This window comes from Heteronotia binoei, chromosome 15, assembly GCF_032191835.1.
Source record: "Heteronotia binoei isolate CCM8104 ecotype False Entrance Well chromosome 15, APGP_CSIRO_Hbin_v1, whole genome shotgun sequence".
Taxonomy (NCBI): Eukaryota; Metazoa; Chordata; class Lepidosauria; order Squamata; family Gekkonidae; genus Heteronotia; species Heteronotia binoei.
The window spans coordinates 45723251-45751066 of record NC_083237.1 but is presented as its reverse complement, the minus strand read 5'-3'; the positions used below and the strand labels follow the sequence as shown (position 1 = coordinate 45751066).

General features: G+C 43.8%; 1 protein-coding gene across 2 annotated transcripts; it reads left to right on the top strand.

Moving 5' to 3' along the window:
• Window positions 1–239: 239 nt before the first annotated feature.
• Window positions 240–27389, top strand: DDX42 (DEAD-box helicase 42). 2 transcript variants are annotated; one of them, XM_060256586.1, is made up of 18 exons: window positions 240–355; window positions 3979–4208; window positions 4745–4895; window positions 5507–5568; window positions 6033–6069; window positions 8963–9112; window positions 9669–9773; window positions 12493–12612; window positions 15510–15686; window positions 17157–17285; window positions 17803–17902; window positions 19496–19543; window positions 20311–20408; window positions 20556–20832; window positions 23072–23298; window positions 23920–24030; window positions 24112–24210; window positions 25097–27389. In XM_060256586.1, the coding sequence occupies exons 2-18, from the start codon at window positions 3988–3990 to the stop codon at window positions 25763–25765; spliced, it is 2781 nt and encodes a 926-aa protein (XP_060112569.1). In that variant the 5' UTR covers window positions 240–355; window positions 3979–3987; the 3' UTR covers window positions 25766–27389. The 2 variants fall into 2 exon arrangements, with proteins under 2 accessions (XP_060112569.1, XP_060112571.1); XM_060256588.1 differs by lacking the exons at window positions 240–355; window positions 3979–4208; window positions 6033–6069.
• Window positions 27390–27816: the final 427 nt, after the last annotated feature.

Genomic DNA, 27816 nt, shown 5'->3' with positions numbered 1-27816 from the left:
AGGGGGTACCCAATTTGGCCTCCCCCCCCCCCCGCGGCGCCTCCTCCTCCCTCCCCACCCCCGCAGCCTCGGTGAAGCTCCTCCCAGGCCGACCCCCCATCAGCTGCCCTTGCCTCCTCCCAAGTCTATGATAAAACACATGTCAAGAGAGGGCGCGCGGACTAGCCTTTCCGTCTCTATGATGCGACGCTCGCCGAGCCATTTCGTCGCCCCCGACATGCGTGGTGACGTCACGACGTCGCCGATCGCCATTGCTTCGACGCCGTCTCCCGTTTCTTCTCCGTAGTAACCGTCTGTGTGGGGAGCGGGGCGGGGAAAAGCCCCACAACCCCGTTTAGGTCTGAGGAGGCGGTGGGTAAGTGAAGAAGGAAGAGAGGGGCCGAAGGGGAAAGGCCGCGCGGTTGGCCCTCGGGGTGGCTGAGGAAGGCTAAAGAGGGGGCGGGGCTGCGGCCTAGAGGGCCCGTGGCTCCTCCTTTGGATTAGTTCTTCCATTGGCTGGGGAGGTCTTTTCTTTGGGGGAGCTTGACTGCATTCTGGGCTCTATCTGTGACTCGCCTGGGCAGGGCTGGCGGATAGGGGGCGATGTATTTGCGGAGGTGTGACCACCTCCGCCTTTCGCAGCCAACACACAACAAGAGCCGCGAGGGGCCTTAAAGCAGCGGTCCCCAACCTTTTTGGCACCAGGGACCGGTTTCTGGAAGACAACTTTATTTTGGTGTAGTGGTTAAGTGTGCGGACTCTTATCTGGAAGAACCGGGTTTGATTTCCCACTTCTCCACTTGCAGCTGCTGGAATGGCCTTGGGTTAGCCATAGCTCTGACAGAGGGCAGCTTGAAAGGGCAGCTGCTGTGAGAGCCCTCTCAGCCTCACTCACCTCACAGGGTGTCTGTTGTGGAGGAGGAAGATAAAGGAGATTGTGAGCCACTCTGAAATTCAGAGTGGAGGGCAGGATATAAATCCAGTGTCATTATTATTATTATTACTACATTGTAATATATAATGAAATAATTATACATCTCACAGCCTAGTTGCTAACAGGCCACGGATCGGTACCAGTCCATAGCCCAGGGGTTGGGGACCCCTGCTTTAAAGGACAAACAACTATATAGGCTCATCCTTCCGCATGCTTACGTTGTTGAGCTCAGCAGAACTTGTTCCCCTAAGTAAATGTGCAGAGAATGGCACCCTTATGCAGGGCAGAAGCCTTTTGTGAGGGTAGGGCCCGCTTCCGCACAGCTCACCATAATTCCTCTCACCTGTCCTTGTGTCAGATGTAGATTGATCCAAGTGGGCAGCCATGTTGGTCTGAAGCAGTAGAACAAAGTAGGAGTCAAGTGTATCTTTAAGACCAACAAAGTTTTATTCAGAATGTGTTTTCGTGTGCTCCAAGCACACTTAATCAGACAAGGAATTAGGTACAGTGAGCAGAGCTACACATAGTTGTTAGGCAGTGGTTTAGAATGCAAAATGGTACAAATTTAAGATCCAATGATAGAATAGTAAAATTAACACAGTGAGCAAACCTTTGATCTGGGTAGCACAAGTATAAGAAAGCAATAAAACAGTAACATGTGAAAATGTCTGTCAATCAGTCTATTATATATTGTATGTAGGTTAGTTTATAGACATTTCTGTGCAGTGAAACCTGGCCTTGATGGCCCAGGCTAGCCTGCTTTCATCAAATCTTGGAAGCTAAGGGTCAGTCCTGGTTAGTACTTGTATGGGAGGCCACCAAGGAAGGCCAGAGGTGCTACACAGAGACAGACAATGGGAAACCAACTCTGTTAGTCTCTTGTCTAGGGGTTCACCATAAGATGGTTGTGACTTGACGGTATTTTACATGTACACAGCACTCACTCAGTGTAGGTGAGCTTCAAGCATCTGACCCAAGTGAACACTGACTTTAGAACAGGGCTTGCTGATAGAATTGCCAGGTCCAATTTAAGAAATATCTGGGGACTTTGGGGGTGGAGTCAGGAGCAGGGTTGTGACAAGCATAACTTAACTCCAAAGGGAGTTCTGGCCATCACATTTAAAGGGACCGCACACCTTTTAGGTGCCTCCTCTTCACTGGAAATAATGAAGGATGGGTCACCTTTTTTGAGGTCTCATAGAATTGGACCTTCTGGTCCAGTCCTTTTGAAACTTGGATGGTCTTTTGAGGAGAGGCACTGGATACTATACTGAAAATGTGGTGCCTCTGCCTAAAAAAACAGCCCCCCCAGCCCAGATACCCACGGAGCAATTCTCCATTATGCCCTATGGGAATTGGTCTCCATAGGGAATAATGGAGTGCCTAACAGACATTTTCCACTCCCCGCTTTCTGATGACCCTGAGGCGGGGGGAGGACCTTCAAACCAGGCGATCCTTGCCCCCACCTTGGGATTGGCAGCCCTGCTTGCTGGACTTTAAAAATAGTGTTTAAGGTGGCATGAATTTCTGTTTAATTTTGCTGCAACACAGATGCCTTGCTGTTAGGGGGAGGGGTTGCAGTGCTATGCAGATTTAGTTATTCCAGTCAAAGTCCACAGTCGGTTTAGATTGGAATAATTCTGTATAAACTAATCTGTTTGTCTCAAAAGGTGCTGTAAGACATCTTTGTGTAGATGGTGTAGTCTAAAGCCTGCTTGAATAGGAAAGGGGACCATGGCTTCCATCCTGTCACCAAATCATTTGTTATGGTGTGCTAGTATTTCTGTTATTACCTTAACTCACCAAGATGGATGGCTGATTACCGGTGAACAGGTGAAGATGGCAGTGTGAGCAAGTTAGTTTGAGGATGTGCCTTGACTTCTTTCTGTCTGTGGTGGAGGTAGGAACTGAACACAGGTCTGTCAGAAGCAGGTCTGAGGGGTTGTTTTTCTTTGCTGAACTGCACTGGCTGAATTTGTAAAATGGAGATTGTTTACAGAAGATGATATTCATAGAATTCTGGAGCTGGAAAACACCAAGAATCCATCTAAGCTACATACATTTCTGCTCAGCCACAACCTAGAGATTAGTTTGTGGAGTCCAAACTACAAAGTGCTAGCATAATAGAGATGCATTGTGCAACAACTTCAAGTGACTCAAACAAGCGAGTCAAACTAGAGGCCAAAGAAAAGCCCAAATATAATTTTAAAAATCAGGTTCTCTAGCCAGTGCAGCTGAGTAGCTTGTATTGTGTTCTTATTTCTGTGGTAAGAGGGTGGGGTACAAACACAAAATGTACAATTACTATTTGATTGCAAATTATGGTGACTTGTGTTTAAAGTTTGAAGACAAATGAGTAATAGTAGCATTTGTAAGTAACTGGCAGTATGCACAAGGTAAAATTATTATGTAATCATCTCATGTTTATTTACACATCAAGGTGTCTTGCTGCTTGTCTTCATCCCCTTCTGCCTTCCGGTAGAGCTGCTGTTCCTTGTTTTCATACCGTGCAAGACACAGGATACTTTCTTCTCTCCTTCAGACTGTTTTCTGTTCATCTTGGGAGAACTTTATTATTACAATCTCAGCACATGAATTATTTCCACAATCAACACTATCAAACCCTCCACTGAAAAAAAATGGTACGCTAGAAAGTCGAGTACACACTCTGCAGAGCTTTGAAAGTCCTAGATGTGAGAGTAGACATAAGGGCTAACTATGAACTGGAGAGAAGGGTTACAGCGTTAATATGAATTGTAAATTATCAGGTTCAGATTCTCTTTGTTATGTGGTTAACTGACCTTTCACAATAATATCATGCAAATGATCATCGTTAACACTTTTTAGGAGACCTTTGTATACTATAGTTCCTTGTACTCACCTTAATTTAAATTTCAAATGAGATTTTTAAAAGAAGATTGGCTATTAATTTTTCTAGATCAGACTCACATGTCTTAGTTCCATGGTAGTTAACTGTGAAGTTTTGTTGTTTTCTTGGATGCTTTCAGCTAGCTCTGAAATAAGGGAGAGGTTTTACAGCTAGCACACCTTTTCATCCTTATCAGGCTGACGCCATGAACTGGAACAAAGGTGGCCCTGGTACCAAAAGGGGTTTTGGTTTTGGTGGCTTCTCAATATCGTCTGGAAAGAAGGAAGAGCCAAAACTCTCTCAACAGTCCCATAGTGCTTTTGGAGCCACTGGTTCTGCGGCTGGATTCGGGAAGTCACCACCACCTCAGCTACCTTCTTTTTACAAGATTGGATCCAAACGGGCAAACTTTGATGAGGAGAATGCGTAAGCTGCCCACTTTTTATTCATAGCTTGTTAGATTTACTTACTTGTTTTTGCAAGTTAAGCTAGAGTTTTTTGTTTCTTGGTTAGTTTTCTGGGCTGTTTTCAGTTTGTGTGGTTGACAGGGCCCAAGGTTTGTCACTTCTCACTTCCAGCAGAAGATTTCCTCTCCCTGCCCCCCCCCCCCCCAAGGTCTCCTGACTGTTGAAGGAAGCAAGCCCTTCACATCAAATCAGAAGTCCTTGGGCCTGCCACACTTACTGACTATTGATTCTTGGAATGCCTTGTTGGAACTTTTAGGTTTACCTGGTATTTTCCCAGCATGAGTTTAAAGTGTGTATGAGAGTGAGAGGACCATGCATGGTCTCACAGCCCCAGCACAGTTTCTTTAAAAAAGAAATATCTTGTGATTGGGCCTATAATTAATTAATGTATCAGAAGAAGCTCTGGATTCGGATATGACAGCTACATGGCACACTTTTTTCCTTTAGTAAGCTTGGAATATGCTGACTTGGTTCTTTGTATGTCTCAATTTGCAGGTATTTTGAGGATGAGGAGGAAGATTCCAATAATGTTGACTTGCCATACATCCCTGCCGAGAACTCTCCCACTCGGCAGCAATTCCATTCCAAAGCACCTGACTCAGACAGTGAGGATGACCCCTTGGAGGCATTCATGGCTGAAGTCGAGGTGAGCTACCATTTCTTGTTGAGCGCAGTGAATGGATGCTTTCATGATTCACTAGTGATTGCTCCTGAGGAGTACAGTTTTAAAGTCAGTAGGCCTGAAGAGATTATCCTTAAATATAAACATTTTTTAAAAAATCTGCCATTAATTCTAGGTTACATCAATTTAGTAAATCTAAAAAAATCAGGATGTTCCCATTAAACAAAAAAGTGAGGCAGAAATGTCAGGAACACAACCAGAAGGCTCCCTCAATCGGGAGTTGGAACAGTTGAGACACCACCGCAAGAAGGCCTTATGCATATAATTAAACTGGAGGGATGGAGTGGTGTTATCCACAATTTTCAATAAACAGGGTGAAGGCTCAGTCTAGAACTGCCACTGAACTGAGTTTTTGTATTTAGATGGATGAGTGCACTGCTGAATGCTTCAAGTGATATGGAAGGAATAGGCTAGCTGTTCATGGAACCTGTAGTCTTGTTGACCACAGAAGTAATCTCTTGGCAACTTGGCTCTCAGCTCTTCCTGCTGCAGCATTCTTTTGCATGTAGCTCGATAACTTTCATTGTAAAAAAACATTTTGGATCCTGTGATGTGTTTCTTTTGTGGCCCCTTAGGATCAGGCTGCTAGAGACATGAAGAGGCTGGAAGATAAAGACAAAGAAAGGAAAAATACAAAGTAAGTTTTTTTCATACATTGCAGCCAAATCAAAATCAAAGACATGGACAAGTGCATGGAATTATTCTATATTGTTTCCCAAGGGATATTATTTGAAGGTTTCTGCCATGCCGAGATCATCAGGCCCTTTTGAACCTCTTTAAAGGCTGTGATCTGAATCCTGAAGGTTGATTTGTGGGAGGGTGGTATATGAATGGCTGTGCCTTATAGCAAGAGGGCCCTGATCCGCTTAAGATTCTGCAGACAGCTTATCTCTCACGTGTGGTAGATGTGAAACAAATTCATTCAAGATGGCCACTCATAATTTGGCAAGTCCTGGTGGGTTGGAATTAATGTAGATATCTCTTTGTTGCTGCTGAATGTTGTTGATGTGGAGTCATATTGATACTGGTTAGGTTGAATGTGTGGAGCTGGGTATGTGGAACATTTGCAGGGAAGTTTTGTTTCTCTGCTTGTTTTTCCAGGGGTATACGCGATGATATTGAAGAAGAAGATGACCAAGTGAGTTTCCTATGCAATCTTTCTATCTATTATGAAACAATCTCCAGATACCTGCAAGCATTAATTTCTTAATGTTCTTTGAAATAGTTTGGAGTCACTTGAAAGGGTGCCCAGTTGTATTGCTCGGTGTGGGGATATCATGTGTGTGTATGTCCGTCCAAGTGCACTGGATCATATAAAAGATAGCTGAACAACCTATGAGCTTGTGCTTCGTGACCAATAGCTTTATCTACATCTACATAAAGGAATATTTGTGATTCAAATTCCAGACACTCTACCCAAGTAGTTCCCATTTTGCACGAGCCACTGCTGTTTCCTTGGCTCTTTCTGATCTGGTCAGGGGAGGGAAATGAGGTTTTCCATCCTTTGTATCAAGTGCAATGGGAACATTCAGACACTTCTGGATCAAAGGCATAGCAGAATGATCCACAGACTTCAGTGGAGGTTGCCCACCGTATCTTTACGTGAGACCCTGTTGTAATCTCCAGTCTGCTGGTATGCTCAGAACAATGACAGCACAGGATGAAGGCCTTTGTGGACAGATCCTTATTGTTCATTACAATTCTAAAAATAAGTTCTTGAAGCCATAAGTATAAAGTATGCATTGATTTTAATTCAAAGTGTGCTTTAGCTGTCAGAAGCTACTCACCTAGAGTGTTATGGTTAAATTGGAATATGTTTTGAGGCTGAATGTAAATCTGCCGTTTGGGGATCTTGACAGTGAGGATTTCAAGCACACCACACTGCTCACTTGATAAACATTAATCCTAGCTTGGAGGATTTCAGGTACTGTTTAATCTGCTGAATGTCCATGAAGCATAGCTGAGGAGAAAGGACAAGCAGCTCACTTAAATTTACAGCGCAACAAAATTCTCTGTAGATTGAAAACACGAATTCATTGGTGGGTGGAGCTGATTGTGCCTTACTGCCCCCCTTTGACTTTCTGTTGCCAACTTTTTTTCCCTATCACCTTTGCAGGAACTTGAGTGCATTGTGGAAAATGTGTTGTCTGTCAGCTTAATACACACAAACCTCGATTTCACTCTCTCTTTTACAAAACTTTGTTTGATTATTAGACTGTTGCGCTGTTCTGGTGTTACAAAAAGAAGAATGTCAGTTTTTAAATTTGCTTCTGGCATTTCAGTCAGTTTACAAATGGGGGAATCAATGCAGATGGGTCTTTTTTTAGAATCTGTTAGGCGAGAGGTGGTTTTTCCTCAGTGAAACTCTAAAATGAAATTGACTAGAAGGGAAAGTACTCATTATTGTTTTCCCTTCAAGTTTAAGAATATGGACTATTCCCTTTTGATGGTAATAAATTAAAATGATTTCCAAAAATCTTTGAAGGAGCACATAATTCAGAAAGTTGTGTTTGAATGGTCCTGTTACCTAAAGTAGATATTTCCATCTCCTTAAGTAGCTAGTAGAACAGACGCTTCCAGGATTTCAGAGGAAAATTCCAGGCTTGTTCAAAGTCCAATAGCTTTCCATTAGTGTTGCTTCATGGAATTGTTTATGGAAGCTTATGTCCTTCCATTTCAGAGGATTTTGTTTCTGAGTAACTCTTTCCTGGACTTGAGGAAAAGCAACTAGAGTGATAAATTTCATTGGAGCAATATAAGGTGGCATCGGAATATATGAGATTTTGAGTTTCACAGCCCAAATCATATTAGCACTGAGATGTGATTGGAACAGTTAGCTTTGGCACTTCTTACCATTGCTTGCACACAGATTGCATAAGAACATATGAAGAGACCTACTGGATCAGAGCAGTGGTCCATCTAGTCCAGCATCCGGTGTCGCATAGTGGCCAATCAGTTCCTCTGGAGGGCTAACAACAGCATAGAGGCCCTGATGTTGCTTCCTGGCTTTGGGATTCAGAAGTTCAATGCCTCTGTGGAGATTCCCCTCAGTCACCATGGCTGATAGCCACTAATAGAATTATCCTTCATGAATCTTACTTAACTCCCTTTTAAGGCTGCTTATTCTTATGGCCATCACTACATCTTCTGGCAGCAAATTCCACTTTTTAATCACTCCCTGTGTAAAGAAGGATTTTATAAGAATATCTGGTTCCTTAATCAAATTCACCTTTAGGTTTAGAAGAAGGGGAAAGAAACCCATTTGTATAATGTGCTGTAGTCTAAGGATATAGGAATTAAGACTGGTTGTCTGTCAGCCTAATACGCACAAACAAATGATAAATGATAGCTGTTAGGAGAAGACAAAAAGATGGGTGGAGCAAATTGGTTCACAGAAATTATTGTTCTGCATGCCCACACATATCTGTGCTAGTCATTCATGGCCCATTGACTATCTGAAAAAAATGCAGCTCTCTTCCCATTTCAGAAAATCTAACCTAGAAGCAATTAAGTTGCCAAATAGCTGAGCAAAGAGCTGTTTACAGACTTGCATTAAGGTCTGAGGAGGCTTAATGTCAAGTAAAGAGAATACATTGGGGCATGTGCAGAGTATCTTTTTCTCTGTGTTGCTCATTTCACTGATACTGGGGATTGGTAGAAAGGGTTTCCAGGGTAGTGGTAGTAACATCTGAGCAGGCCTCCTCTCAGCACTTCTCAGAACAAAAAGGCAGTGTCTCTCAACATTGGTGGAAACATTTTTGTTTAAATACTGCCTTAACATTTGGGATGCCCTGAAATTCTAATTTGCTGTTTGAGCCAGATATAGCAAGAAGTGTACAAATCTTTCATTCAGGTCTCCTAAATTATTACACTGTTATTAGTGAAAGAGTGCTATTAAAGTTGAAAGTCATAGGTAACCTGTTTCTTCTCCGTTAAGTAGGTAAGTGATAAAAATAAGTAACAATCTAAATGTGTCTAGTGGTTAAGCAAAAACTTCTTGTATGCAGTTATACCGCTGTGTTTTGCTGCAGGAGGCTTACTTCCGTTACATGGCAGAAAACCCCAATGCTGGCGTGGTCCCAGAAGAAGAGGAGGACAACCTGGAGTACGATAGTGATGGAAATCCAATTGCTCCTTCCAAAAAAATAATCGATCCTCTTCCACCAATTGATCATTCAGAGGTGAGGGAGTTTTATCCATCACACAGAGCATCAAAGGTTGGAAAGCAAGAGGCCCAAACAAATGTATGCAGAAGATTTATGTTGTGGCTGCTCGCAGCCCAGTTGGTCATTCAGTTCTTTCACAGAAGCTTCACGCCAACAACTGTTGCAAGAGCAGAAATGTTCATGATCATTCCGTCATGTTAGAGCCACTCAGTTGAAGTCAGCAAGCATTTTTAATGCTTTTTATTAATTTTTCAAAGAAAAAGAAAAAGCACCGCTCAAGACAAATAGACAAAAAACATAACCCTTCTAATTTACAAAACATCAAAAAAGATTACAAAAAAGAACACTCAAAATACAAAGATAGACCATGTTGAATCAGATTACTGACAGAGGGCTTAGTATTTTAACAGATTTTTCATTTTATCTTACAAGATATAACTAAGAGAGGAAATCATTGATGGCACAGTGTTAAAAATATTTCTTTGTATACTTAATTCCTTTGCCATAATTTGAGGAAGGGCTTGGATTTTGAAAGCAATTTTTAACCTGACTAACTTTGTTTGGCCGGCAGATTGAATACCCGCCCTTTGAGAAGAACTTCTATGATGAGCATGAGGAAATCACCAGCCTCACTCCACAGCAAGTGGTTGAGCTTCGCCATAAGCTAAACCTTCGGGTAAGGTATAGATGGAGCTATAAGTGCCTTAGTGGCAACTGTGGATTTGACACATAAAGTATGCATTGATTTTAATTCAAAGTGTGCTTTAGCTGTCAGAAGCTACTCACCTAGAGTGTTATGGTTAAACTGGAATATGTTTTGAGGCTGAATGTAAATCTGCCGTTTGGGGAGCTTGACAGTGAGGATTTCAAACACACCACACTGCTCACTTGATAAACATTAATCCTAACTTGGAGGATTTTGTCAGGTACTGTTTAATCTGCTGAATGTCCATGAGGCATAGCTGAGGAGAAAGGACTGAAGCAGCTCGCTTAAATTTACAGCACAGCAAAATTCTCTGTAAATTGAAAACACGAATTCATTGGTGGGTGGAACTGATTGTGCCTTACTGCCCCCTTTTGACTTTCTGTTGCCAACTCCTTTTTTTCCCTATCACCTTTGCAGGAACTTGAGTGCATTGTGGAAAAATGTGTTCTCTGTCAGCTTAATACACACAAACTTCTATTTCACTCTCTCTTTTACAGAACCTTGTTTGATTATTAGACGCGGTAGTAACATGATTCCTGTCCAGAGTGCTTGTTAGGGGTGGGGGAATCCTTGTTAGGTGCCTTGAGTGTTCGTTGAGTTACAGTATTGTTTTAAAAAAACAAAACCCAGTAATCTATAACCAAACAGACAACATTAAGATTCATCCCATCATACTTCTGTTATACAAAAATAGTCCAGCCAGTCAGTGGAATGCAACACCTTTAAAAACAATAATGTTTTACAGGCTTTCCTAAAGGACAGTATGTAGAGCATAGCCTTGAGCAGACCATTTCAAAAGGGTGGCGCATAAAGAAAGCAACTAGCTGCAAAGAAAAGAATACTAAGAAAATCGTTGAACTGACCCTGGAGCAGGAGTTTCCAACCTCCAAAAAGCTGGCCAGCACTGCTACAAAACGGCTGCCATGGGGGCAGGGCCAATCTCATGGTGGCTGCAATGAGGGGTGGGGCCAGTCACAAAATGCTGTGAGGATCCATAACAGTTGGGAGATCCTAAGGATTGTCCTGCAGTTACTTCTTTGTGGGTGTTGCTTGCAGACAACAGGTCATGCTTCCTGGGCCTCTTCTGAAGCACCTCAAGCATTGAGAAGAAAGCTGGAACGGGCTTTCTGTTTTGTGGAAGAAAAGCTTTCAGTTTATAAAGGGAAGAGGCTGGAGGAGAACATGGCTTGATGGAGAGGGGGTGTCTGTTCAGGAAGAAAATATGGAAGAAAGCACAGTGGCAATGAACACATATACTGCATAAATGTAAGTTCGGTTTGGGTTTTGTCAACTGTTTGCCCTCAAAACTACCTCAGATTTATGTTCAGCACCTTTGAGCTGGCAAGATGCTCCTCCGCCTGTGCCATGCAGTGCCTTATGTTTACAAAAGCAAACGAGCGGAGCTAATGATCCTAATGAGCCAGTGTGATGTAATAATAATAATAATAATAAATTTTATTTATATCCCGCCCTCCCCACCTCGGCAGGCTCAGGGCGGCTAACAACATTTTATAAAAACATACAATAGCAGATAAAAGCCTTTAGATTTAACAATATAAAACATTAAAACATTAAACTTAATAACATTAAACCAATCCAATAAGTACAGTTATTCAGCGGTATAGATCTTCAACTCGCATTGGCGGATCCTTAATTACCGATCTTCTTAGCAGTCCAAGTATGCAAGTTTAAAAAGGGCGGTCTTGCAGGCCCTGCGGAACTGATCAAGGTTCCGCAGGGCCCGCACCTCCTCGGGGAGTCGGTTCCATAGGGTAGGGGCCGCGATTGAAAATGCCCGTGCTCTAGTATTCTGATATTTAATCTCCTTCGGCCCAGGGATGCTCATTAGATTTTTCCCGACTGACCTCAGTGCTCTCTGGGGTTCATATGTAATAGTTAAGAGTGGCGTATCCTAATCTGGGGGACAGGGTTTTATTCCCAACTCCTTCCCATGAAACCTGCTGGGTGATCTTGGGCCAGTCGCAGTTCTTCCAGAATTCTGTTAGACCCCACAAGGTGCCTGTTGTGGGGAGTAGAGGGGAAGGAGATTGTAAGCTGCCTTGAGACTCCTTAAGGTAAAGAAAAGCGGGATATAAAAACCAGCTCTTCTTTGTTCTCTCTTATTCTTTTGTTTTCCTCCACTGTGAGCTGCTTTCCCAAGACCATGAAGCCATTTTCTTCACTAGCCTCTTATGGTTTCTTCAGCTTCTAAGCAGATACTTCCTGTCTTTACCCCATCTAGCCTTTGACTTGCCCATGGGGAAAAAAACCTCCAACCCTTTCTTTGATACTGATCCCATTTGACGCAGCTCTGTTGCTGAGCATCTCTGGCCCGCTCTAGACCTGCATGCTGCAAGAACTGCTTGAGTGATGTCTCTTCTGTCCCAAAAAAAGGTTTCTCATTTCATGGATGCTCATTGTGCTTTGGAGATGGATCTGTCACTGCTGGACACTTGAGTAGAAATGCACCGTATTCAGTATAGGAATGGTGAATCTGTAGTTGGGAGGGGAGAAACCTGTTATATGGATTCAATGCCTGAGACAATATTGGGTAGGGGTGCATTATCTTTGACTCCCATTTTTCCCCTCACAGGTTCCACAACATCTTGCAGATATGTCAAATAATCATTTCTTCCCAAAGAAACAAAGTGTTCAAGCCTTTGTTCATAATTGATATGATTCTTCATAGGTCTCTGGAGCTGCTCCGCCAAGGCCAGGAAGCAGTTTTGCTCATTTTGGTTTCGACGAGCAACTCATGCATCAGATCAGGAAATCTGAATACACTCAGCCTACTCCTATCCAGTGCCAGGTGGGTTCTGCACAGCTCCGTAGGGCAGTAAAACAGAAATCCCAAAATGTAAACTGCAGCCTCTCATTCTTTTTGAGGAGTAGATGGCATACCTCCCAACATAGTGATGCTGACAGTTTGTTCCTTGGTTAACAGGCAGAGATGTAAAATTTCCTGTGGGTTTTGTTTTTCTAAGTCCCCCCCCCCCCCAAACAGGAAATTTTGTGGAAATATATGTACTAACTACTGCCCTGCCAAACCTAAACTAATTTTACTGCTTTAACAAGATAAAAGGTATCATCTTATGCCTTAATTGGCATATGAGGTTACAATATTTGTTATATTTTATATAAAAGTTATAAGTGCCTTAGTTTTATGTAAGCAAAATTAAGAACGCCCAGTGCCTGAGACAAAAATGTCAGCTGATGCATCCAGTGCTGCCTTAGCACATATACCTTAATTTTTGCTATCTGAAAAATAGGAAAAAAACAGGAGTTAAGCAAAAAGCACAAGCTGTCTGATAAATAACATTAAATATATTATTTGGTCAGGAAAATGTCACACAGAGGCTCAGTAATCTGTGCAGCACTTGAGTAATGAAACTGTCACAGATTTCCCTTGTGGCTTTGGTTCAGTTTCTGCCCTACCTTCTTTTGATCTTTTTCTTTATCCTCCCACAAAGTAAGGCAATAAGCCACTTTTTACCCAGTCTGAGTATATGTGCCACAGTGGTTTGAGAGAGAGGTGAAAAAGGTTAATCACAAGGGAAGAGTCAGCTCAAAAGAGCAACAGAAGGCCTGCCACAGTTGAGAAATATTGAAAGTCCTGTGTGCTCCTTTTATGAAGAACCTTCTAGGTGCATAAATGTTCTTTGGATTTAAGAGTTCTAAATGACTACAACATGACCTTGTCTTTAAAAGCATTTCACCCATTTCTGAAAGAGAAAATATTTCATAGAAGTTTTTTTCCGTACTCCCCAAAATTTCCAATTTTTCTGGTGGGGGAGGACTTTCATATATCTTCTGACAGGCCAATAGGTTTAGAAAGTAAAGGTGATCATTGTTTTGCCCTTCATGCAAATAATTTTATCTCATCTAAATAATGCCAAATTAAACTGCGGATGATACAGTACAAAAGCTAAGATTGACTGGCTAGGATCTGAGAGATCCAGGTTTGAATTCCTTCTCTGCCATGGATGCTTGCTGGGTGTCCTTGGGCCGGTCCCGCAGTCTTAGGTTAGCCAACCTACAGGGTTGTTGTGAATATAAGATGGATAAAGGGGAGAATATTGTAAGCCACTTGATGAGTCTTCGCTATGGACGAAAGTGAAGTATAAATTAAATATATAAATACAGTCTTTGGAAACAGTATGCTTCTTGTAAAGACTGCTTTAACACTGATGATCAAAGGCAGTGGTGCTCACAGAGAGCCACATTTGTAGAACCACGAGCCCCACTGACAAGGGCCTTGCCCGCTTTCTTAAAGCATGGGGTGGATGCAACATTGGGGAACAGTACTCAGAAGAGCCGCAGGTGGCGTGTCAGAAAGCCATGTGTAGCCCCCAAGCCACTGAGTATACTCACTGATAGATTGGAAGACCATCCCCGTCTGGAAAAGTTAAGGAGTTGGAGGGCTTTTTAATTTAGGGGGGGAAAGACAACCGAATGTGGATGCGATGGAGGCTTCTGAATTTATGCATGGTTTGGAGAAAATAGCTATAAAGATCTTTCTTCCTCTTCTGTAATACTGGAGCTCATCTTGATGACATTGTTGGGCAGTAGTTTCAAGAAGTCAAGAAAGGTTCACAAAAGGCAAGAAAGCATGTTCTTAAAGTATGTTCATAAAGTTATCTACCTGTGTAACTCATGGCCATAGAATGAAGCAATGGCCACAAGTTTTTAAAAGGTAAAGGTAGTCCCCTGTGCAAGCACCAGTCGTTTTTGACTCTGGGGTGATGTTGCTTTTACAGCGTTTTCATGGCAGACTTTTTATGGGATGGTTTGCCATTGCCTTCTCCAGTCATCTACACTTTCCCCCCAGCAAGCTGAGTACTCATTTTACCGACCTCAGAAGGATGGAAGGATGAGTCAACCTGGAGCTGGCTACCTGAACCAGCTTCCGCTGGAATCGAACTCAGATCATGAGCAGAGGGCTCCAACTGCAGTACTGCAGCTTTACCACTCTGCGCCATGGGGCTCTTTTGACCACAAGTTTAGCTAGCATTAAAAGGGATTAGGCAAATTCAGAGAAGTTTATTAATAACCATTAGCTACAGTGTCTAAGCAGAAGCTTTGTGCAATCCTCTGAATACCCATGCTCAGGGACAATAACAGCAAGTGATTTTTGCCTCTCTGACCCGCTCTTAGGCCTTCCAATGGCAGCTAGTTGACTACTGGGTTTACCAAGGTGTTGGACTTGATGGACCATTGATCCAACACTGTTGCTCTTGTGTTCGTAGCTTAACAATGTAATATACAGAGAAACTCCAAACAATCTGTCTTTAAAAAAAAAAACACTACTATCCCTGCACCACAATTTCATACCAATTGAATCTCTTCCCTGTAAACTTTGATATGAAGGCCTAATGCAGTTTGTGTCTTCGGATAGTCATTTTGTCTCAGGAGTGGTATAGACCTTTGATCATCTTGCCAGTTGTAAATTCAGTTTCCTGGGTATTTGGTAGCAGGAACACCACAAATGGTAACTTCTTCTGAGACTGTTACCAAATGGTGTAGACAAATATTTTATATTTAAATACAGGTCTTTGGTAGAAAGATGCTATGCGGATGTTATTATGGGCTGAATGTTTGGAAATCATTCCCCATGCTCAGTGTTGCTTATTGCATTTTGGAAAGTTGATGAGTTTAAAATATGTGCAGGTGGTTTAACTTTTTTTGGGCCCCCCCCTCACTTTTTAGGGTGTTCCAGTAGCACTGAGTGGCAGAGACATGATTGGCATAGCAAAGACCGGCAGTGGGAAGACAGCAGCCTTCATTTGGCCCATGTTGATTCATATCATGGACCAGAAAGAGCTGGAACCAGGAGATGGTCCCATCGCAGTGATTGTGTGTCCAACCAGAGAGCTGTGCCAGCAGGTAGATACATATTTAGAGCTTGTTGAAAGGCAAATGACTGGGAATGGGATAGACATCCTAATGGATTCTGCTATGGGTGGTCCTTGTCATTTAGGTTGGCCACTTGAGTTGGTAACATTACATGAAAACTCCTATAGGACCTCCAGCTACTATTTCATGTAAAACCTATCCAGTAACGTTTTACATGTAAGATAATGCTATATGGCATCAGTCAGGGGTCCCCGTAGCAGTGCCTGCCAACACCTTTCCTGGTGCCCACCAAGTGTTTTTTAGAAAGTAGTCAGGGCCAGATGGGGTTTTTGCTCACCAAAGTGTCTTGTTGCCCATTAGCAATTTGATTGGCTTTGCAGATTTTTTTTTTTAAGACTGCCACCATAGGTCAGGGATCTTCACTGTGTAGTTGAAGGTAAGCTGGGGCAGCCACTTTGTTGCTGGCTCTAGCTCCTGTGGCTGCCATTTTGTGGCTACGCCCACCATACTGTCAGAAGTCCAAAGGTGCCTGCAGGCTCAAACATAGCTCAACCACCCAGAAGGAGAACAGAAAGCCTCCAAAGATTATTTACACTCCAAGAAAGCCTCTCAGCATGAGTGGTGAGCTAGCCCTTGCAGCACTGTCAGGTCCCCTCGACTGGTCAAAGACTTTATAATGGAATTTATCAACACAGGTGAACTCAGAGTACTTGTTGTGTCCCCTTTCAGATCTCAAGAGACCAGTGTTGAGGCCAAAGTGTATTGGGAAAGATGGCACAAATGCGGAGCGATGCTTCTGCAATTGCCTCTTCCATTAACTATTCACGTGTATTGGGCTCAATTTTGTAAAGACAGGCTGCAGACACTGCAGCTGCAGATGTAGGATTGGTTGCCTCTGCCAGAGTGCTTGTTTTTCCCATGAGCTGCCTTTCCATCCCCTGTCACAGTCCGATTTCATTTTGATATGCTCTCCACATAATGCTGAAAATCTGCACAGGGTGGAGGAGGGGAAACATCAGTTCCACTACTTTTGTGAAGATGAGAGCCATAGAAAGTGTCAGAACAGATGGCTAACAAGGAGAGGGACCTGCTGTGGCCTAAATAGGAATGGTGTTTACTGAGCAGTGGGTGCCAAAAGCAACAGATAGGTAGGTATGGAAAGGAAGAAGCCAAGCAGAACTCAGTCACTTGAAGGGCCACTTAAAACCAGAAAGTTTGCAGACAGTGGGTTGGATCCTGTATTCTGCTCTGCCAGTGGTGGTTCTTCTGACACTGGCGAGCCTTCTGCCACTAGAAGTGTTTCATCTTGCTGCAGCAGGAGGCTCCCTGGGTTGGAGGAAAATGCCACTGTTATTGGGGAAGATCGCAGGACCCAGCCCATTGACCCTGCTTGTCCATGTATCTAAATCACTGGGGAAGATGTACACATTTTGCAGTCCCTTCTCTCTGCTTTCTTCATTACCCTCATATTGATGTTCTGTGAACGTTTCTTCCTTTTAGATCCATGCTGAATGCAAGCGCTTTGGGAAAGCCTACAACCTGCGCTCCGTAGCGGTATACGGCGGAGGGAGCATGTGGGAGCAAGCAAAGGCTCTGCAAGAAGGAGCAGAAATCGTTGTCTGCACCCCAGTGAGTATTTCTTGCTGCCATATGGGGTTTGAGGGAAGGAAGCTCTCTAATAAGTTCGGCCACCGTGGAAGGCCAGTTGAGCTGAAATGCATCTAATCAGGGTCAGTATTTGTCATCTCTGGATGTCATTGTATATTATCAATTATAATTGAGGCTATTGTGAGAGCCAATATCTGTTTTTAATATACTGTATAATAAATGCATATATTTTTGTATATTATATTTTTGTATGTTATTATTAATTTTTAATTTAACTAACAGTATTATTGGGCCTATAAATTTATATTTTTCTTATCCTTCAGTTACTTAATTCTGTTTTCCCCCCCCCCCCATCATAAAACTCTCAGACCAAGGATTTTACTGCTCAGAAAGGAGACCCAGGAGCAAGCATAAAGAGAAATAACAATAATGGATTGCTCTTTTTTCTGTTTAAGCTCTGTGATCTAGAGGTTTCTGTGATGTGGCTTAAGACATTTGATACTAACAAGCTTGCTGCTGTCATAATATTTTCACTCAGGGCCGGCTGATTGATCACGTGAAGAAGAAAGCTACCAACCTCCAGAGGGTCACTTACCTTGTGTTTGATGAAGCTGACAGAATGTTTGACATGGGTTTTGGTAGGTGACGCAGCAACAGTAGCCACAGTATGGATGTGCCACAGGGCTGGTCCATGTTCCCAGCTTCACATCTTCCTCCAGGAGTCCCAACATGGCTTGGCAAACCCATCAGTAAAAGAATGTAAAGACAGGTTGTCTTCCTCAGCTATGCGCTCAGCAAGGATTTATTGCAGTCTTGTACCGGCTATTTTAGATGACAGCGGTGGGGCAAAATGAAGGCCCTCGGCTAGAGAGGGAAAGAAAGCTATTTGACCCCGGGCAGAGTAGTGAAAGTTTGGGAAGTCAAGAATAATGTAACACAAATAGGCACATTCTGTGGCATTCTCTGTGGTTAGCTGCAAGTGATGCCCTTGGTCTCCAGATGGTCTTGGGTGGGCACATGAAAGGGTGGCCTCTGGTGGCCGCTCCTAATTTCTGGAACTTCAGTAATCTGTCAAAGCTCAAGTCCAACTCCCTTGCAAAATACCGTTCTTGCTCAGGCAGGCATTTTGTGGCCAAGAGGAGGATGCTTTTGAGAGTCTAGTGCTCTCTAATTTGCTTAGCACCTTTCAGATGAACATGGAGCATGGTAGTTGCAGCAGCCTTAGAATTAGCATGGAGCCCCGGCTTTGCAGCTACATCTTGTCTTCCTATGGCCGGCAGGACAGACCACTAACTTAAAACAGTTAAAACAACTGTTTTAACTTAATGTTTAACTTAATTGTTTTATTGTAATTTGTTGTGTATTGTGAGCTGCCCCGAGCCTGCTTTGGCAGGGAGGGTGGGATATAAATCGAAAAAACTAAACTAAAACTAGTACCAGCTTGCCCTGTCTGCCTCTTGCCAGCGGTAGAAATTGCATGTGTGTGCAAGCTCACACACAACTCCAAACTGATTCCTGATTTGTTTTTAACGGATTAGTAATGAGGGGGGGGATTAAGTAATCTCTTTCAATATAGTTCCATATTACCAGAATTCACTATCAGGTGCCTTTTAAGGAAGAGCATGGTATATCACTCACTGGAAGGAAAGGCTTTTTTTCTGGAGTACAAAGTAATCCTTGTAATAGCCACATGGTGGAACCCAATTCTCCTAAAATATAATTTTAGAAGAAAAATCTGAAACTTCTTGATACAACTTAGTTGCATGCTCTCCCCGTCCATTATCTGCCGTTCCTAATGTTCAGGAAAGGCATAGTGATTCACCTTGATAGGTAGCTTTGTCTACCAGATTTGACTCAGCAAAGATAAAGCTAGACGATCTCTGTAACTGTGGCTTGCCCTGAATTTCAAGGCACTAATTAAATAGAGAGCAAAGATCTATCTACCATTAAAATTTATAGCTTTGTAATCTCCCACTAACATATCTTTTATAATGTGTACAAAAGATATTTGAATGCCTTATATCTTGTCTTTATATATAATCTGAGTCTAAAGTCAAATATATTAACACTGAGATGGTTCAGCATTTTGTGAAGTAAAAGTACAGTATTACAGGACAGCTTTATGCCATGCTTGATTTATTCAGTTCAAAGAAATCTCAATAGAGCTACTTTTCGGTCTATGTCAGAGCAAACAGAACTTTCACTGGAACTCTGTTCTTCTCTTCCCTTAGAATACCAAGTCCGCTCAGTCGCCAGCCACGTGCGTCCTGAAAGGCAGAGTGAGTGTGGGCTTCTTTAATGTGGAATAATTTTAAGTAGGCCTTTTATAAGACCGGAGAGACACCTGCCTCTGTCTGGATGTCTCTTCTTTGGGAAGAGATGCTGGCTTATATTTGGGTTCAGAATCTCTTTTCTGTACTTAGAAATAGTTGGGATATTAAATACATTTCAGCTGCTTTCTCTAACTTCTGTCCTCTAGTTCTAACTATTTCCCAGGCCATTGCCTTTTCATTTCCCCTTTCTCTTGCATTGCCTTTTGATGGTGTCTTTCTCTGCATTCCTAGCCACTCTTTGTCCTCATTTTATTGATACATGACAGTGTATCATTTTATTGATACCGACAGTGCCTAGTAGCTCAGTTATTCATGGCGTATCAGATACTTACAGCCTACAGATCGGGCCAGCTAGCCGCCACCACAGCATCCTGCCCTGCTTGGATTGGAAGGAATCTAGGATATAGTATATCCTTCTGTCCCCACTTGAGCAAACCTCATAATCTCATTTTGTAATCAGACACTGCAGCTTTGCTGCTTGTTTTGTTATTGAGCCACAGCAGAGGCTGTTTGAGAAGTCACGTTTTGACCTTAGGCACCGTGCCACATGCAGCTTGGCAGCATCTTGCTCTGGCAATGGCACACCTGTTTGAGAGCAGACTATCTCTGAACACGTGCAGTTTCTGGAGGCTTTACTTTGGGATCACATCCTTACTTCCAGCATCATACACACACACTCCCTTAAACTAAGCACTGCTTTCCTGGCTCAACAGCTTTGTTATTCAGTGCGACCTTCCGGAAGAAGATTGAGAAACTGGCCAGAGACATTCTGATCGATCCTATTCGTGTGGTGCAAGGAGACATCGGAGAGGTAATATTTCACGTTCCCCTTTTGGAAGATGTTTTTGTTGAGTCTGGAGGGAGTTTCTGAGTGGGCAATTCCCCCCTGTTGCAGTTTATTGCTAATTTCTGACTTGCTTTCATCTTTCCCCATTTCTCCCCTCCCCCATCCAAACAGGCCAATGAAGATATCACTCAAATTGTGGAGATCCTCTCCTCTGGCCCCAACAAGTGGAATTGGCTGACCAGCCGCCTCGTAGAATTCACCTCTTCAGGGAGCGTCCTCCTTTTTGTCACCAAGAAGGCAAATGCTGAGGAACTGGCCAATAACCTCAAGCAAGAAGGGCACAGTTTGGGGCTGCTGCATGGCGACATGGACCAGAGCGAAAGGAACAAGGTCATCTCAGATTTCAAGAAGAGCACCTTCCCAGTTCTGGTTGCTACCGATGTGGCAGGTAGGGGTGAAAGGTTTTTTTTTAAAGCCCAGGAGGAGCCTTTTGTTGTTGTATCCGATGCTGGACTTCTCTACCTTTTCCTGAGCCTTTTCCTACCTTGCTAGCTTTCACCTGCCTGCCAACCTATCTTCCTTCCCTGAAGTGGAAGCCAGAAGTACAAGCCAGAAAATGAGCTGGCAACTACCTAGGGACTGCAGACGTGAGAAGGATATTCCGGGCTGTGCCACCACCTAGATGGTCCAATGGGAGGTTGCTGTGCCTCCCTCCCAGGAAGACTGCATGACTGCACCAGCATTCCATTCTGATGTTTTCAGAATGCCCCTCCTTGCCTTTTTCTACTGTTCCCCTTTGCCCATGTTTCTTTTCTTTCTTTTTAAAGTTTAAGAGCATGAGGCCTGGAGCCTTCTTCTCTGGATTGGTGAGGCAGTTCTTTGATTTGGGAGGCAGTTGTCTGAAAAGCAGTTCCCCTCCCCCCCCCAGCGCTGTATTCAGCACAGAGAGTTTTGCACTCAGTAGATAATGAGTGGATCTGTGTTTTAGCAACTGTATTGTAGCCCCCATCCCCATGATCTTAGAAAGTGAAAATGTTAGAACTTGTTAGACATCCTTACACAGTTATGTATGAGTCCAGGAGTGCCATAGAAACCAGCCAGATTTTCAGGGTATGAGTTTTCGAGAGCCAAAGTCCCCTTGGTCAGATAGTTCATTAGTATCTGACCACGTGCATTCATTAGTATCTGACCAAGGGAGTTTCACCTCTCCAGAATCCATAGCCTGAAAATCTGGACAGTCTCTGAGGTGCTCTTTGACTCGTATCTAGCTGTTCTACTGCAGACCAGCTCCCCTCTGAAACTTACACAGGTAGATTTCCTAGACTGTTTTTGATTGACAGTCTGTAGCAGTCAAACCACTTTGTTTTATCTAGTAGTTATAGTTCACCTCTGTCCCAGTTTGTAAGTAGTTTAAATACAGTGATATTTCGAAACCAGCCACTGCTCCCTGTGCTTTGTTTTCTCTCCAGCTTTACTTTAAACTTGCGTTGTCACTTTTCCTGGTGTGTTTCTTTCTCACAAGTTAAAGGTTTGTGGTGTAATATCAGAAGTTAAAGGTTTGTGGGATAATTTAGACCTCAGTGTAACATCTTTCCAATCCAAAAAGACATCTCTTTAGAGTAAGAATGGTTTGTATCCCACGAAGCAGCTCTAAAGACTTAAGGGCTGTCACACAGCAGGGACCAGGAAGGTCGTTCTACTGGCTGCCACCATTCTGGTAAGGGTCTGTATGGGAGGGCCCAGAGCACCTAACCACCACCCCCAGCCTCCTTATTAGCAAGTACCTTTTAACCATGATCAAAGAGACATGAGGACCCAGGCAGTTTAACAATAGCAACAGTTTATTATAAGTGCTCTAGAGTAACAAGTGGGTAGTAAAACATTAAGTGCAGTGGTGAATAAAGAAACAGTAAAGGTTGATGCAAAAAAATAAAAACCCTGATACAACTATCTAAACGTTCCCTTCTTCTAATGTCAAAGACTCACCATCCGCTTTGGATGAGGGATCTCTCCTGTTGCAACCTGCTTTCAGTTCAACATTCCCAAAGAAAGCCACCCTCTCTCTGTCTGCAGCCTTTCCAGAGAGCACAACTTCCCTTTCTAGCTGGGGCCTTTATTGCTTCCTTCCCAGGTCCCACCTCTCTGTGCTAGTTTCCCCTCCAACACTCTGCTTCCCAATCAGAGGGACAGAAGGGATCCTGGGAGATGTAGGCCTCCTTGCAACTCCAACGCAAACTTCCCTGGAGCCCGTAGGCCTCACTAGGCCTAGGATCATGGCAAGGGCATTTCTGTCTTTGGAGAAGGGGATGGTGTTCCTTCTGATTTTCCACAGACTTCTGTTTTGCCCCATAGGCTATTCCTGAGGGTTCATTAACCTCCATTAACAAAATGGGGTGGTGGGAGCAGTTCAGTGGGCTTCAACAGGAGAAGGAAGCAAGGCAGTTCCAACCAGCCAACAGATCTTATTGGTTACAAACCGGTGTAATCAAAAGCACAGGCCTGTAGTCAGTCTGCACTGAAAGTTTTTTGGGGTAAGTGGTCACTGTCAGCTATCAACTGAAGTTTTCCTAAATGGAGGCACAAAAAAACCTAGTTGAGCCTGGGGGGAGAAGGGGCAGTGCAAGCTGAGCAGAGACTTGCAGTGAAGCCTTGACCCCAGATACGGTTTTCCCTGTTCTGTGTCCCAGCCCGTGGTTTGGATATCCCTTCCATCAAGACTGTGATCAACTACGACGTGGCCCGCGACATCGACACCCACACCCACCGAATCGGTCGCACAGGCAGAGCAGGAGAGAAGGGTGTGGCCTACACCTTACTAACTCCCAAGGACAGCAACTTTGCTGGAGACCTAGTTCGGAATTTGGAAGGAGCCAATCAGCATGTTTCAAAGGAGCTCTTAGACTTAGCCATGCAGGTAATAACATATTCAGAAGTGCCATCGTCTTTCCCTTGCCTGAAACATGCATTCTGGATCTGAAAGTGAGCCACCTTAAATTGATGGGAGATACACATTTTCAAATTTGTGTTTGGCTGGTGTTTTAACAGCATGCTTTCCAAGGAGCAGTCTGCTAAAGGAGACCCGGAGTCATGTTTTTCACTCCGTCTCGGACAGTCAGTAGGTTGGATCCAGCCAAGCCATGCAAAAAAAAAAAAAAGAGGAGCGTGTTCCCTGCGTCATCCTAAAAGTCTGTGCTAAGAATCATGGGACTTACATGGACAAAAGCCATGTGGAATGATGGTTTTAGAAATGAAGGGAATTGAATGAAAAAGCTGGCTGGATCCAACCCACAATTCCCTATTATATGTTAAAAATAAAATTATCTCTCTTTTGTCTATTGCTTTTGTGGGGGAATACAGAGTGTAGAATTGTGAATTTTTCATTCCTGTATACCATGCACCTTTTGGGGGGCATATCTTTTACACTTCCAGCTTGAATTCTGTAGCCTAGAATGGACCTGAACCAGGCCACAAATATATGCTTGTGCCTCACAGACTTATGTCTTTTACTCATGTTGCCGTCCTCTTTCTTTCGAAGAATGCTTGGTTCCGAAAATCCCGTTTCAAAGGAGGGAAGGGCAAGAAACTCAACATTGGTGGCGGCGGCCTGGGGTACCGTGAACGCCCCGGACTAGGTTCTGATGGTTCTGTAAGTACAGCAAAGTAACTACCCTAGATTCAATGGTGATTTTGGATGTAGACAAGCAAGGCTAACATCTTTGAATTGCAGGATCGTGGGAGTAACAGTGTGATGAGCAATTACGAGGCATATAAACCTTCAACGGGAGCAATGGGGGACAGACTGTCTGCAATGAAGGCAGCCTTTCAGGTAGGTATAACTTAGCCATCCTGGTACAAATCTCTCCCTATGCTATCTCTCCTGCTGCCACTTCTCCACTAAGTCAGCTGCTTTGTGTATAGATCAGTCTTGCCTATAATATCAGAAGGAACTTCTCTGTAGGTCCTCCACATTGGTGTGGGGTCACAGCTGGAGAGAACCACTGGATGAAGTGATGACTCTTTGTCATTATTACTATCTTTTGGAAGGTCAGAGGATAGAGCTTCATCACTTCCCCTTCTGTTTTGGTCTTCCCAGCATGAATTTACGAAAATAAATTGTTGTGTGGAGGAAAGTTAGCAAGAGTTTGCTCTGTTTTGGAATAGCCATTCACCTTGGAGGCTGAATTTTCCTCAGGCCTAGCACAAGTTATTGAGCAAGCAATTTTTTTGTTGGCCAGGAGATGGAGCTGTCACCTTCCATTCTGCATCTAGATAAAAACTGCTTGCTTAATTGGCATATCAGAAGTCAGCCCTACCAAATAATGTGTTCCAAGCAAAGCACAGAAGGGAAATGTGCATTAATGCCAGAGGAGCTTGGGGGCAGAATTTGGTTCAGTCATATCCTTCAGGTGTCTCAAGCAAGTAAGCCAAGCCATATACGGGAGAAGGCAGTAATGGATTAGCCAGTGTTCTGTCTTGACCAGTTTGACCTAGGAGAAGTTCCTCCCCAGCACAAAATATGGCAGTTAATGGGAGGGAATCTCTGAGCAGTGGGGCACACCTACTGAGCAGAAGTGCATCTTACCCAGCAGCACCCAGTCTCCAATCTTGATTTGAATTTAATGCCCCTGAAGCAGGGAAGACAAAAAAGTGGCACAAACTATACAGGGATTTGGGAGAAGTTACGTTTTTGTTTTCCTGTTTCTTTCCTCTAGTCCCAATATAAGAGTCACTTTGTGGCCGCCAGTTTTAGCAACCAGAAGACGGGCAGCTCTTCCGCAGGTGCCAGTGGCTGGACCAGCGCTGGGAGCTTGAACTCGGTGCCGACAAATTCAGCACAGCAGAACTTGGCAAAAGCTGACAACCCCATGAGTGCAGCAAAGGGGCTCTCTGGCTTCATAAGCTCTGGCAATCTAAACAGCATCCCTCCCTTCCCAGGCCCTGGAATTCAAGGATTCAACAGTGCAAATGCCAGCAACAGCACCCGCGAAGGTAGTGGTGGAGGCCGAGAACGGTACAGTGACAACCGAGGCAGCAGTCGCCATGGTGATAGCCAGCGCCATGGAGACAGCAGCAGTCGCCACAGCGACAGCCAGCGCCATGGAGACGGCTATCGCCATGGAGAGAACCGCCATGGGGACAGCCATCGTCACAGCGAAAGCCGACATTCTGGCGGTGGAAGCGGTAGCAGCAGCCGCCACGGGGACAGCCGGAATAATGGGGACAGCCGGAACAGCAATGAAAATAGAAATGGTGAGAACAGGAACAGCGAGAACAGAAACAGCGAGAACAGGAAAGACGGCAACAGCAGGGACAACAGCAAGACAGATGGTTTTGCTGTTCCTGAACCCCCAAAGCGCAAGAAGAGTCGATGGGACAGCTAAAGCCCCAGGCTCACCACCAAGTGGAAGAGGTGCCTCTTGAAGGCAGCTCGGTCTGCCAATAAGCAGTCACTGAGGAGGAAAGCAGTGGACAAGAACGTCCCCCAACCAACCTTGGCTGGTGCATTTGTAGACAGCTTCACTTTAATGGCACGTAGGTGTTGTGCTTTGGTCAAAAGGAAAGCATCCCCTTTCATGGGACTTCTCCATGCTCTGCCTTTCAATATCCGTCCACCTGAGGGACTTGGTTAGTAAGAACAAAAAGTATCATTTGGGAGCATTTTGTTTTTTGCTTTTTATCCAGAAAGAGGCTTGAACTGGGTAGATTCCCCACCACCACCACCAAATCAGCATGGACTTAAACTAACCCTGCCTCCCTGTCTTTACCATTGTCAACGTGGTGCCCCTAAACCTTTCTCAGCTGCTTACACTAGCAGGCTTTTCCTGGATCTGCTTGCCGTGTTCATCCTCGTTTTGTGTGTGCGCAGTTGTGCCACATGCATGGTGTCACAATAGAAAATGATGTTCAGGAATTGGGTGCCATCAGCTACCCCAAACAGCAAACATGTAAGTGGAATAATGATCCCCAGGGTGGGCGGCTTATATATGAGCAGGCCCATCTACACCATCTCATACCTGGCGTGGGAAACATAAGATCTTGCTATGGCTTAAGTCATGATTTCAGCTAATCTTTTTACCCTTTGTACCACATGTATCTGCCCTAGCTACCTAAGAGGAGGAGTTTGACTGGAGCTATCTGAGGCAATAATGTGGCAAATTCAAACAACAAACTGAGTGGCACTCATTTATGGGCCTCTTTTGGCCCAGGAGCCCCCCATTGCCTGCATTTCACAGAGTTATTTTTAGGGGCAAAATGACAACATTCCCTCATACCCAATTTGAGTCTCCTGTCATCCAAATTATTTCTTTGTGGCAGCAGAGAATCTGGCATTTGGTGGCAAAAAAACTGCTTAGCAAAGTCTTAGCAGAAGCTGCTAGCTTCCATCTTCCTGGGATGGTCCAGTTTTAATGCTTATGCTTCTCTGAATAAACACATATGGAACAGGATCTCTGCTAACCATGCAATTGATGGGGAAAGGCAGGCCATGAGATCTTGTGTAGATTGGTTTGTAAATGTTCCAGATTTTTATGGTTCCCTATCTCTCTGCCTCCGCCGTGATTAAAACATACTTGGGGAAGAGAGACCTTCCGCGTTCTGTATCAAATTCTCATGATTTGGGGGTGGGGCACATCCAGGAAGTTTTTCAGACTGTCGTTAAGTTTTGGACCGATTTCAGAAAGAACCTTGTGCGCAGAGATGCTAACAACGGGGACCTGTTTGAAAACAGAATGTGCTGCACTTTCCAAAATGGCTTTCACACACATCTGGAAAGAAGCAGCAAATGTAAAAATTATCTTGCTTTATTTTTTAAACTGTGTTGAGCTCTTTAATTTCTTTTCTTTTGTTTTTTTGGACAGTGTGGTAGGATAATCTTGTTTGCTGAAAGTAGATCTGTTTTAACCTCTCATTTATAAGAGATTACCTGAAGTCGTGTCAGGATCCTGTGACATGCTGTTCTCCTTTAGTTTTCGCTTGCTCTTCTAGTAAATGTTTTTATTACTAGGACAGTTGCCTGGTTTTTGACTGTTTGTGTCTTTTCCCCTTCTTACTCATGAGTAATTTTTGCTGAAGCACACAAGGTCAGGCTGCTGGCTCAGATTGGCTAGAGTCTCTGAGCATCTTTACCTTTCCATACAGCACCTTCCTCACCTCTCTTGCTCAAGTGCTTTTATTCTAAAGGATGCTTTTCTGTGGAGTGCCTGCTCTCTGCCTGTGGCCCACTAAGACCTGGCTAGCATAGGATACCCATCTTGTGGATTGGAATAGAAAGCCTTCCAGTCCATTTCTCTACTGTACCAGCCCCTATGAGGAAGCTGCTGGCAGATGTGCATGTTGTAAGCATACAGCTGTATCCAGCTGATTTTTCTGCTTGTGAAAATAGGAGGGGAATCTCCTCATGACAACCTAAAAAGCCTATGCTGGGGACCATGGG

Bases quoted from the DNA above. Each gene is read 5' to 3' on its own strand.
- DDX42 (XM_060256586.1), top strand. From the start codon at position 3,988: ATGAACTGGAACAAAGGTGGCCCTGGTACCAAAAGGGGTTTTGGTTTT. The intron at 15,687-17,156 runs GTAGATACATAT...TCTTCCTTTTAG, and splicing joins CCAGAGAGCTGTGCCAGCAG to ATCCATGCTGAATGCAAGCG. The intron at 19,544-20,310 runs GTGAGTGTGGGC...CTGGCTCAACAG, and splicing joins CGTGCGTCCTGAAAGGCAGA to CTTTGTTATTCAGTGCGACC.